Below are 12,776 nucleotides of genomic sequence, written 5' to 3' on the forward strand. Positions count from 1 at the left end.
CCATCCATCCATCCATCCATCCATCCATCCATCTATCTATCTATCTATCTATCTATCTATCTATCTATCTATCTATCTATCATCTATCTATCTATCTATCTATCCATCTGTCAATTCATCTATCTGTCCGTCTATCTATCTATCTATCTATCTATCTATCTATCTATCTATCTATCTATCTATCTATCTATCTATCTATCTATCTATCTATCTATCTATCTATCCATCCATCCATCCATCCATCCATCTATCTATCTATCTATCTATCTATCTATCTATCTATCTATCTATCTATCTGTCTGTCTATCTATCTATCTATCTATCTATCTATCTATCTATCTATCTATCTATCTATCTTTCCATCCATCCATCTATCTATCCTATTTATCTATCTATCCATCCATCTATCCATTTATCTGTCTATCTATCCATCTATCCATTTATCTTTCCATCTGTCTATCTATCTGTCTATCTATCTATCCATCTATCTTTCTATCTATTTATCTTTCTATCCATCTATCTATCTATCTATCCATCTACCATGATTGATCGATAGTGTGTGTGTGTTTAAAAATTGATGCCCTGGGGTCTTCATTTCCCAGCCTCCTTTACTTTTTCCAGGGTTCCCTGTTCTTGCGTCCTGGAGTTGCACTGTGGCGCGGGTCGGTTTATAAATCGGCTGAAACTCCTGCTGCTGGGCCTTTTGCTTTTCCGGGAAGGCGGCTGGGTGTCTGGCTCTTTGCTCCACTCCCTGGGTGGAAGGAACCCCTTTTCTCTCTCATTTTGGGGTTCTTTGGCCCTATAAATTTAAATGCTTGGCGTATCCATTGGCTTCTAGTCTGACGACATGTATGCCCTCGCACGCCTGTGTCTGCGTGCACATACAGAGGATGAGCGATCGAGCAGACCCGAGGAAGCGACCCTCTCCCGCCCCGTTTGCCGCCGCAGAGACAAGCCGGAGAGGGAGGACACGTTAGCAGCAGGGAGTAGGATTCGCAGAGTGGAAATGGAACAGTAGAGCTGGCGAAACAAGATATTTGGGGTAAATTATGAACGTTTATTTATAGCATTTATAGGCTACAAAGGATAAAAAGCCATTTTCATGACATACATGAAGTCATTTAAGAGACGGATAAAAAAAAGAATTGTAGAATTCAAGAAGGTAAAAGAAGGTTTAAGAGAAAAACAGTGGCGGAACTCAAGACAGGCATGGCCTCAGGGCCCCCACAGAATGGTGAAGATGTTTCTTAAACCCTAACCTGTCTTAGAATGGACCAAGTATTGGTTCCAAGACAGAAGAGTGACAAGGCCCAGGCAACTGGGCACAAGTGACTTTCCCTTGGCTATCCACTCAGGAAGTGTCTGAGGCCACATTTGAACTCAGGACCTCCCAGCTCTGGACTAGCTCTTTTTCCACTGAGCCATCTACCTTCCCCAGGAAGCAGAGAGACATGGAAGGAGAGGGGGCCTAGAGATGGGAGGTCCTGGGTTTAAATCTGGCCTCAGACACTTCCTAGCCTTGTGACCCTGGCCAAGTCACTTGACCCCATTGCCTACCCTTACCACTCTTCTGCCTTGGAGCCAATACACAGTATTGACTCCAAGACGGAGGGTAAGGGCTTAAAAAAATAAATAAATGAAAGGAGAAAGTTATTTTAGCAGTAATAAAATTCAGAGTTCATCGGACTGATGTGTCCTGAATCAGAGGTGATGACCCTTTCTTAGGGAAGCTACGGGGAAGAACAAGGACTAGCCATTAGGATGGTTTGTCCTTAGATTAGCTGAAGTTTGAGGCCTCGTAACAAAAATGAGCACCAAGTGCTTTGAGTCGTTGCATGAACGTTGTCTGCAGTAGAATTTGATCCAGCTAGGAAGCAGTTGTGAGAAGTCAGATTTTCTGTTATTTGGAATGTTAAAAAGTCCTTCTCGTCTATTTTAGACGCAATACTCAGCATTGGTTCCAAGGCAGAAGAGTGGTAAGGGTAGGCAATGGGGGTCAAGTGACTTGCCCAGGGTCACACAGCGAGGAAGTCTCTGAGGCCAGATTTGAACCAAGGACTTCCCCTCTCCAGACCTGGCTCTCTCCGAGCCACCTAGATGCCCCTATTATTTGGAATGCAAACAACGTTTTAAGGGACGAGCTAGATGGCTTAGTGGAAAGGGAGCTGGGCCTAGAAATGGGAGGTCCTGGGTTCAAATCTGGCCCCAGATATTTCCTTGCTGTGTGATCCTGGCTAAGTCACTTGTCCCCTATTGCCCATATATGGTATCGATTCTAAGATGGAAGATAAGGGTTAAAAAAAAATGGAGTCAAATGATGATTTCTATAGACAATTTGGGATGGGACCACTAGGGACCACTAGGGTCAGCTCAGGCTATGAAGGAAGGTCGTTTTTATGTAGTAAACTTTATGTGGTCACCTTTATAAAATCGCAGCTTGACATTTCTGGTGTCTGAAGCTTGGGTGGGGGAGAGGAATGTGAAGCCGCTTATCTGAAAAGATAGTTTGAGGGCTTTCGTTCTTTAAATGGACACCAAAAAATGGATTAGGTCCCCGGGGGGTGACAAAAATCGATCCAGCCCTTTGAAAGGCGATAGGGACGAGGTTGTAGGGAGGTGGGAATTTTGCAATGGAGTATCAATAAAATGAGATCTTTCCTTTCTTTTTGAAGTCTTCACATTTATTTGGAAGAAGAAATGAAGAAGCAACAGCACATTTGTTATCTGGAATTAAAAAAAAATTATAATGCTGGAAATACGATTATTTAGCTGGGTGACTCGTCATGTGATTTCACTCCTATCAAGAGATTAATATGGAAATATTAGCACCTGGAAAGTTTAGGATCCTGCTGGGTATAGGACAAGCACCATATAAATGTTAATTCTCCTTATTACGGCTTTAAGGAAATATAATGGCTTCACGTTAGATTATTTTATACAGGGTTTTAGATGTGATTAAAAATGCAAAGAATAATAAGTGCATAATTCTGTATAGGGTAATTGGAACATCTCATACAAGTTTTGTTTCATGTTTCAAACTCAAAAAATTATTTATGATAAGGTGAAATTTGGTAAACTCTTGTCAAGATATATAATGTAGGGGGCAGCTGGGTAGCTCAGAGGATGGAGAGCCAGGCCTAGAGATGGGAGGTCCTGGGTTCAAATCTGGCCTCAGACACTTCCCACCTGTGTGACCCTGGGCAAGTCACTTGACCCCCATTGCCTTGTCCTTCCCACTCTTCTGCCTTGGAGCCAATACATAGTATTGACTCCAAGATAGAAGGTGAGGGTTTAAAAAATAAATAAAAGATAAACAATGGAAAAGCAACTTCTCTCATAATCTGGATGTTGTTAGATTATGAACTAAACCTTTAAAAAGTGAAAAATATAAATGTGGAAAATTGTTATTTTATCCGCCCTGTTGATCATGTGTTTTAATATTCTAAAGCATGAAGTTTCATTCTGAAGTTTTGTTCTCTTATATGAAAAAAAGATAAAACAATTTGTTAGGGTTACTGTATAATTATAAGAATATTATATGGTGTTGGTTATAATATAAACTATAATAAAGAATAATAATATATGCTATAACAACATAATATATGTAACACGACAATATAATGCATAATGTTGTATAATATTTATAATTACATAATATTAATAATGATACAACCCAACAGATATTTAATTGGCTATATTTAAAAGGAGAGAATTGAAGAGATCTATTTAAATCTCCTTGTTGTTGTTGTTTTTTTAAGACCTATAAGAGCAAATGAAATTCTTATCCCCTTCTCCATTAAAATGACTCCTTGATAAAAGGGACAGTAATTATCAGAGGGAAGAGTAATTAGGAATTTGCTCATCCTAGAGAACTATTTATTGTGCACCAGTCAGATTTTAACCAAAAAGAATAGGAAGCCCTTTCTCCATGGATAACAATGGTTTCCTAAGGGGGTATATACAATTCCCATTAATAAAAAAAAATGTGTCTCCTTCACCAGCTTCCCCCAAAGAGTGTCTTGCCTCTTCCTTATAAAAGGAGTTGAGGACTATCTCTGGCCTGACAGCTTGACCTTAGGACATCTCTTCACAGTCCTCATTGGATGATATTTCAAGAGATGATGTGGACTGAGACCTCAAATCCTCCCTCATTACTTTATCACAGAGAGGTTGGATCTCTGCTCAGACCCAGAAACCAGCCAACTGCATCATGAGTCTGAGTACTTGGATATAATGGACTGACCAGGAGGAGTCAGGTCACCTATCTCTTTCTTATCTTCCTGATGCGCTGTTATTTTGTTTGTAAATCTATAAATACGAGCAAAAACGGGAAACTGAGTGCCAATCAATTAGGAAATGGTTGAAGAAATTAAGTGAGGAAGAATAACAGACATTATGATTTCAAAGGAAAATTCCTTATCATTGTAGTATCTTATGCACAGTAAGAAATTTGGGGTATTTAATGAGGGCTCCTCTGTAGGGAGTGCTGCAACAAGAGGCCTTCTCTTGTGAATTAGATACATTAAGTCTTATCACCAGCATGATATGTCCAATGTATAGTCAAATATGAGCTCCAGGTGAAGCCCTTCCTAAATCCATTATTTGCAGACAATTTCAGTAACAATATTGTTTTCTATTGATCATCCTGCTCTTTTCCTCTACCATTTGAGATTTTATTTTTTCCTTGATTAAATGTCTAAACAATTTCCAACAGTTAAAATTTTTTTGAGTTTCAAATTTTCTTGCCCTCCCATCCAAGAGATGGTAAGCATAGATTTTATATATGTAGTCATGTAAAATGTTTTTCTATATTAATCCTTTTGTGGAAGGAAACTCAAACAAAAAAATTAAGAAAGTGAAAAAAAAAATTTCCTTGGACCAGATTCAGACTCCATCAGTTATTTCTCTGGAAAAAGATGGCATTTTTTATCATGAGTTCTTGGGATTGTTTAGGACTATATTGCTGAGAATAGCTAAATTATTCCGTGTTATTCATTGTACAATATTGCTATTGCTGTGCAATGGTCTCTGGGTTCTGCTTATTTCACTGTGTATCAATTCATGTAAGTTCTTCCAGGTTTTTCTGAGCTCCTCTTGCTTATCATTAATTATACCACAATAACATTCCATTATAATATATGCCACAATTTACTGAGGCATTCCCCAATTAATGGGTTTCCTCTCATTTTCCAATTCTTTGCCACCATAAAAAGAGCTACTTTAAGTGTTTTTGTACAAATAGGTCCTTTTCCTTTTTTTTTTTTTTTTTTAAATCTCTTTGGGATACAGACCTAGTAACAGTATTGCTCAGTCAAAAAATACATACCATTTTATAACCCTTTGGGCATAAGACCAAATTGCTCCCCAGAATGGTTAAATAAGTCCCTAACTTCAACAGTTCATGTCTCAATTTTAACACATCATCTCTAAGATTTGTCATTTTCCTTTTCTGTCATAATAGCCAATATGATAAGTGTGAGAAGGTACCTCAGAGTTATTTTAAATTACATTTCTCTAATAAATAGTGATTACTCTCCTCCTGAGAAAAATCCCCTTTGAGTACATTTATTAGGTTTCTCTGTACTATGAATCCTCTGACATAAAAAGATGATCTCTGGCTAAAAGCCTCCCCACAGGGAATCCATATGGAAAAAAGAAAATTTCTCATATTGAACAAGCTCTGGACACCATTTCAGTGCCTTTCCTTATTCATGAAAGTGATAAGATTTCTATCCAAGAATTCTCAGACTGGGAATAACAAATAATTGTTGCCTGAAGGTTTTACCACATAAATTATATTCTTAATGTTTCTCTCCAGTATGGATTCTCTTCTGTTAAATAAGCTAAGAGTGGCAACTAAAAGCCCAGCCTCATTCATGACCCTCATGAGGTTTCTCTCCAGTATGGATTCTCAGACATTTAGCAAGTACGGAATTATTTATGAAAGCCTTTCCACAATGGTTACATTTATACAGTTTCTATCCAATGTGGATTCTCTGATGTGCAGCAAAACTGCCCCTTCTTGTGAAAGCCTTTCCACATTTTTTACATTCATAATGTCTCTCTCCAGTGTGAATATTCTGATGTTTAGTAAGTGTGGAGCTCTTTGTGAAAGCCTTTCCACAATGCTTACATTGATAAGGTTTCTCTCCAGTGTGGATTCTCAGATGTGTAGTAAGACCATAGCTCTCTGTGAGAGCCTTTCCGCACTGTTTACATTCATAACGTTTTTCTCCAGTGTGAATTCTTTTATGTTTGGCAAGATGGTAGCTCTGTGTGAAAGCCTTTCCACACTGTTTACATTCATAACGTTTCTCTCCAGTGTGGATTCTCTGATGTACAGCAAGACTATTCCTCCTTGTGAAAGTCTTTCCACAGTATTTACATTCATAAGGTTTCTCTCCCGTGTGGCTTCTCTGATGATCAGCGAGACCACCCCTCCGTGTAAAGGCCTTTCCACAACATTTACATTCATAAGGTTTCTCTCCAGTATGCATTCTCTGATGTTCAAAAAGACTGCCCCTACGTGTGAAGGCCTTTCCACAACTTTTACATTCGTACGGTTTCTCTCCAGTGTGGATTCTCTGATGTTTGGCAAGATGGGAGCTAGCAGTGAAAGCCTTTCCACATTGTTTACATTCATATGGTTTCTCTCCAGTGTGGATTCTCTGATGTGCAGCAAGACCACCTCTTCGTGTGAAGGTCTTTCCACAACATTTACATTCATAAGGTTTCTCTCCAGTGTGAATTCTCTGATGTTCAGCAAAACCATCCCTTCGTGTAAAAGCCTTTCCACACTGTTTACATTCATAAGGTTTCTCTCCAGTATGGATTCTCTGATGTGCACCAAGATGGCCCTTCTGTGTGAAAGCCTTTCCACATTGTAGGCATTCATAAGGTTTCTCTTGAGTGTGGATTTTCTGATCTCTAGCGAGCTCAGAGTAGTTTCTCATATAAAGTATTTCTCCAGGATTACTTTTTTGGTGTCTAATGAGGTCTGAACTCCAGCTAAATGCCATTTCCTCTAGATTATCTTGATACATGTGCATTTCAGGAAGTTTCCCAAGGGACTGAAGAAGTTCTTCCTCTTCAGTAAAGCTTTTGCTATATTCACTATCCTGATGACAGTTATTCCTTGAAGTCATTTTGTTATACTGAGTTAGGATCGAATATTGTCTGAATTTCTTTGTAGTTTCATCAAATTCATAATCACTCTTTGGATTCTTATCCACCTTGACATAAGAGTTACAGATTTCTCTCAAAATCAAGTCACAGGGACCTTCATTCATGAATCTTTGGTGGGCAGATCCTTCCACAAAAAGACTCAGCTTTGTAGATATCTCCTTTGCTTCAAAACTGTCCTCTGCATCTAAAGAAAACAAATAATGATATAAACATAGAAAGATATACACACAAAGATATAGAAATTCTTTCCCCTGAAGGTAGAAATTAAATTTGATTTTTATTATATTTCCCCAGCCAACAAACAGGATGAATTAGTGTTTGGAAACACTGGAATCTCACAGTACACGTGTGACACAGGCAGGTCCTGTATTCTCATCACACTTCAGAGTTCAGGCCACAGGTTCAGAATGAAGTCATCTGATCAAACTCCATGCAGACAGACTACAATTCAAACTTGTGATGGAGTATGCTCTGTCCACATTACTAAACAGTCTTTACAAACCATTGCACTTTCCATCTTTCCTTTAAATGTCTAGTGTTGATTATACTTCCAATTTTGTTCATCTCAGGGTAACCTTTCTGATATTCTGTTCCCATCAGAATGGATGCACTATCACATGATCGTTTTTGGTAAGTTTCATATGATAAGCTGAAAAACAGCTTTATTTTTTTTTAACCGTCATGCAGTAATTTTCAATTTTATATTCAAGTTTTCTTTTCTATTCAGATTCAAAGATATGCCATTTGGTACAGATACACTTAATATTCATATTATTTCACTATCACATATTATGTCTCCTATGGTTTACTGAATCCATCATCGTTCTCTCAGGAAATGAACATTATGATTCAGTATTGGTTCTCTTGCACTATGTCCCTTTAGTGGTTCATGAAATATTTGGAGATTCAAAATGATGTCCAAGGAGCCATAGCTAAAAGGCCTTTAATAATGCCTGATGCAAAGGAACTGGCCAGTTTGGCTACAATATATTTTTCACCTGAGACAACAAGCATATAAATGTTTGAAGCCTAATATGTCTTTTAGTGCAATGATTCCAGGTCATTTTTTTTTACTCTTTTATCAATTAGCTTTTATTTGTTTATTTTTCCTTTCTTAATTTTTATTTTGAATATTTTCCCATAGTTACATGATTCATGTTCTTTCCCTCTCCACCAAACCCCCCTAATCCTCCTTAGCCGGCTCACAATTCCACTAGGTTTTACATGTATCATTGATCAAGACCTAATTCCATACCACTGATAGTTGGACTAGAGTTATCATTTAGTGTCTTCATCCCCAATAATATCCTCATCAGCCCATGCGATCAAGCAGCTGTTTTTCTTCTGTGTTTCTCCTCCCACAGTTCTTCCTCTGAATGTGGCTAGTTTTCTTTCTCATAAGTCCCTCAGCCTTGCTCTGGATCCTTGCATTGCTGCTAGTAGAGAAGCCCATTATGTTCGATTGTACCACAGTGTATCAGTCTCTGTGTACAATGATCTCCTTCCAGGTCATTTTAATTGGGCATAAAATGATTTTGATGTTCATGCAGTTATTACATCAAATTCTGATCCCTACTAAAGAAGTGCAACACACCAACCTTTGTTCAAATTGTTTTCATACCTCCTTAACAGTCTTATAAATAAGTGCCTATCTGTTCCCAAGGATGGCCACAGGTATGCACATATTCACATTTACTTTCTAGACCCAACACCAAAGTAGCTGTCTCATTCCCAGGTCACCCTGTAGTCTCTTCTTATCATGGCTATAATTACCATGTCAACATGTCAGAAACATTTGCATTCTTCCCATGCAGAGGGCTGGCTCTTTGAAAAACACCGTCTCTGGCAAATGCATTATAAGCCATTCTGAAAACATCTTGGACCATCATACTCATTGTATACAAACAAGTCTCATTGCAGAGTTAAGGCTATTTTTTTTTTTATCTCAACGTGTCATCTGCTTCTTGTTGCTCTTCTTCGATCTAGCAGATTTTCAAAGAAACTCGTTGGCAACCGAGGACAGTCATTCCACTGAGCTTTTGTGAAAGTACAGGTAGTACCCCAGTGGGAGGAAGAAGAAACTCATGTCTGAAGAATTCTTTGCTTACAAAAGTTGTTTTAGACATGGAAATGGGTTTTTAAAAAGCCATGTGTGAAATCGAACTTCAAGTACTTTCATGATTTAATACACTACTTTGTCATTAGGCAATAGAATAACCCATCTTTTATAGAGTAACTAGATGTTTGTTTTAGGGGCTAAAAAAAGTTTCCTTCTCTCAACAAGAGAACTTATAAAATTCTCCCACCATTTTCTACTTCATCTATGCGTGAGGGGAAATTTTCAGTGTGTTTGGTTCTAAGTCAAAATAGTGCTATTTCTCACTTAACAGAAGTGGACTATTCTGCAAATCTCCCCCTCTTGGTGCTACTTCCAAGGCTATGTGGACCTGAATATGGAGTTGTTACAGTGTCTGAAGCAGAGGAGCCCTGGTGGCTGATGTCCCAGGATCCTGCTGACCCTTCCCAGTGGATTTGCCTAATGCAAATTTATGTATAGTGAGAACGGACTATATCTGGTAGCACAGTGGATAGAGAACTAAGCCTAGATATTTGGAAGAACTAATTCCATCTTGAACACTAGCACTATGACCCTGGGCAAGTCACTAAACCTGGGAGTGCCTCTGTTCCCTAAATGGAAGAGTTTTTTTGGCTGGATTTTATAAGTTTTACTTAATCACTTAATTTTCTTTTTAAAAAACAAACAAAATAATACCAAAATCAAAATTCCATTTAATAATTTAGTGCTCCAAATACTGTCAAACATTGAATATTTTATTTCCATTTATTTCCATTCATTCATTCATTCATTCATTCATTCATTCATTCATTCATTCGTTTGTTTATTTTTAAAGCCCTCGCCTTCTGTCTTGGAGTCAATACTGTGTGTTGGCAAGGCAGAAGAGTGGTAATGGCAGGTAGGCAATGGGGGTCAAGTGACTTGCCCAGGGTCACCCAGCTGGGAAGTGTCTGAGGTCAGATTTGAACCCAGGACTTCCCGTCTCTAGGCCTGGCTCTCAATCCACTGAGCTACCCAGCTGCCCCCAAACATTTAATATTTTAAAACAATTATTTTGTAGCAGCTCCCATTCGTGGTGAAAGTTGGCAAAAAACAATGCTTTATACCATTTCCCATTCATGTTGCAAGTTGATAGAAAATGGAGATAATAACAGTATCCACCTCCCAGCACTGTTATGAAATTTATATCTGTAAATATATCTGTATGTATCTGTAAAGCACTTAGCCTGGGAAGGGGCCCAGAGTGGGCAATCCTGAGAATCTTTGTGTCAAGACTCTTTCTTATACACAAGTTGCCTGGTTCTGCTTTCTAATGCATCCCACTACCCTGCTCTCTTTTTACCAAGAGACTCGTCCCGTGCACATTTTGTTCGGAGAATTATTTACGTTTTCTCCAAATATATCTGCTTTTCATCTTCAGTTCTGAGAAGGAAAAATTAGTCTCTTATCCTGTTATCTCCCCAGTTTGCAGTTTCCTCTGTGGTGCAAAGATTTTTTCCACCTAGAGGCAGCTAAGTAGGACAATGGATAGAGCTTGATACCGAGTCAGGGAGACCTGAATTCTAATCCAGCCTCAGACACTTTCTTTTTTTATTTTTATTTTTGTTTTTTTTTTAACCTTAACTTGTGTGTATTGGCTCCTAGGTGGAAGAGTGGCAAGGGTGGGCAATGGGGGTCAAGTGACTTGCCCAGGGTCACACAGCTGGGAAGTGTCTGAGGCCGGACTTGAACCCAGGACCTCCTGTCTCTAGGCCTGGCTCTCAATCCACTGAGCTACCCAGCTGCCCCCCAGCCTCAGACACTTTCAACCTGCATGACACTGGGCAAGTCACAGGATCTCTCTTTGCTTCAGCTGTCTTAAGTCTAAAAGAATAATAATAATATTAATAATGATACTACTTAACTCTCAGGGTTATTCTTGGGACTAAATAATATTTATAAATCGCTTGGCCCTCAGCAAAAGGTATATAAATGTTAGCAATTTTTTTTATCATTATTGTTGTGATTTTGACTATTTGCTTACCACCCACTGTTCTCCTTCTAAAATCACTCATTATTTTTTGGGGTCCAAATCACTTATTTCCCTTTTGAACTTTATGTATTTCCAGACCAAGACGCTTTCTTTTGCTTTAGAATGAGGTTCAAGCTCTGTTGCTTCTTCTCAAACAGCATCATGGTTGTTCATTAGAGGCTGAGCACTTGGACAGCAGGGAAATTCTCTTTCCTTCCTGGTGATCATCCACTCATCGTGTCTCACTCACATTCAGCCATATCCAAAATAATGGAAAATTCTGCTGATTCTCCTTTCATACCATCTCTCAGAGCTCCCCTTCTCTCCCAACATTGCCACTTTCTGGGATCAGGCCTGATGCATTCCAATGGCCTACTTCTTGATCTCCCTGCCTCAAGTCTGTCTCCAGGCCAAACCGTCTTCCACCCAGGTGTCACATTCCTCTTCCTAACATGCACCTCTGATCATGTCACTGCTCAAGAAACTCCCTTGGCTCCCTATCACCAGCACCAAAGAGAAAGCCCTCTGGCTGACTGTTAAAGCCCTTCATCCTCTGCCCCTCTCCTTCCTTCCCAGTCATCCCTTACCTCACTCCTCTCACACATGCAATGATCAGTGGTACAGGTCTCCTTTTGCCCCTTGATCAGGACACTCCATCCCCTGCCTCCTGGGTTTTTCTCTGGCTGGGCCTCAGGCTGATGATGCTCATCTGGCTTCCCTGAAGTCCCCCCAAAACCCTTCATTCCACACTAAGTCTTCTCCACTCCTCCTTAGCGCTGAGGCCTTCTCTCTCTCCAATGAATCCTGGATATGGCGGGTTTGCACATAGCTGTTTGCATGTTGTCTTCTCCACTAGATGGAGAACTCCTTGAGAACAAACAGGGCTTGTCCCTTGCCTTTCTCTGTATTCCTGGGGCTGACCAGAGGGTTTGGCACCTAGTAGGAGTTTATTAATGTTTGCTGGCTAGGATAAACCTAGGAAAGGATTCCTATTAGATAGCCGTAGCCCTTTCTGGATGCTTTCAGGAGAGCCCCAGGCTCCACTGTCTCCTACAAGGACTTCTTAAAGGATCATAGTTTTATGTGGGAAGGAAACTGACAGGCCATAGAGTCCGACCCCTCTCCCGTATTACAGATGAGGAAACTGAGGCTCAGAGGTTCAGTCTCTTGCCCAGGATACCAATGCTGAAATGTTTCTGAAAACAAATTCCAAATTAGGTCTTCCTGCCCTCACCCCCTTCACTATAACACATAGAAGCTTCTTTAGATAACAGTCCTCAGACACCTGCTTTCCTGTCACTCACCTAGGCAGGAGCTCTTTAGGCCTTTGGGCTCTAGCAGCCATGGTGTTTCTTCTTGTGGAAAACTGGAGATCAACTCTTCTCTGGGAACTGGCAGCCCTGGGCATACGCAAGAAGGAAGGAATGAGAACAGGGAGAAATAGGGAAAGGGGACGTGTAAACAAGGACCACAGGACAGATCCCGGGAAGTTTCAAAGATGCT

The 12,776-nt window shown here is 39.7% G+C and overlaps 1 protein-coding gene across 1 annotated transcript; it reads right to left on the reverse strand.

Moving 5' to 3' along the window:
• Positions 1 to 834: 834 nt before the first annotated feature.
• Positions 835 to 12,618, reverse strand: LOC123240679 (zinc finger protein 781-like). Its single transcript, XM_044668399.1, has 5 exons — positions 12,578 to 12,618; positions 6,812 to 6,920; positions 6,689 to 6,690; positions 6,386 to 6,620; positions 835 to 1,020 (listed from the first exon to the last, which is right to left on the reverse strand). Exons 1-5 carry the CDS (start codon positions 12,616 to 12,618, stop codon positions 835 to 837), a joined length of 573 nt encoding a protein of 190 aa, XP_044524334.1.
• Positions 12,619 to 12,776: the final 158 nt, after the last annotated feature.

This window comes from Gracilinanus agilis, chromosome 3 (genome assembly GCF_016433145.1).
Source record: "Gracilinanus agilis isolate LMUSP501 chromosome 3, AgileGrace, whole genome shotgun sequence".
Lineage (NCBI taxonomy): Eukaryota > Metazoa > Chordata > Mammalia > Didelphimorphia > Didelphidae > Gracilinanus > Gracilinanus agilis.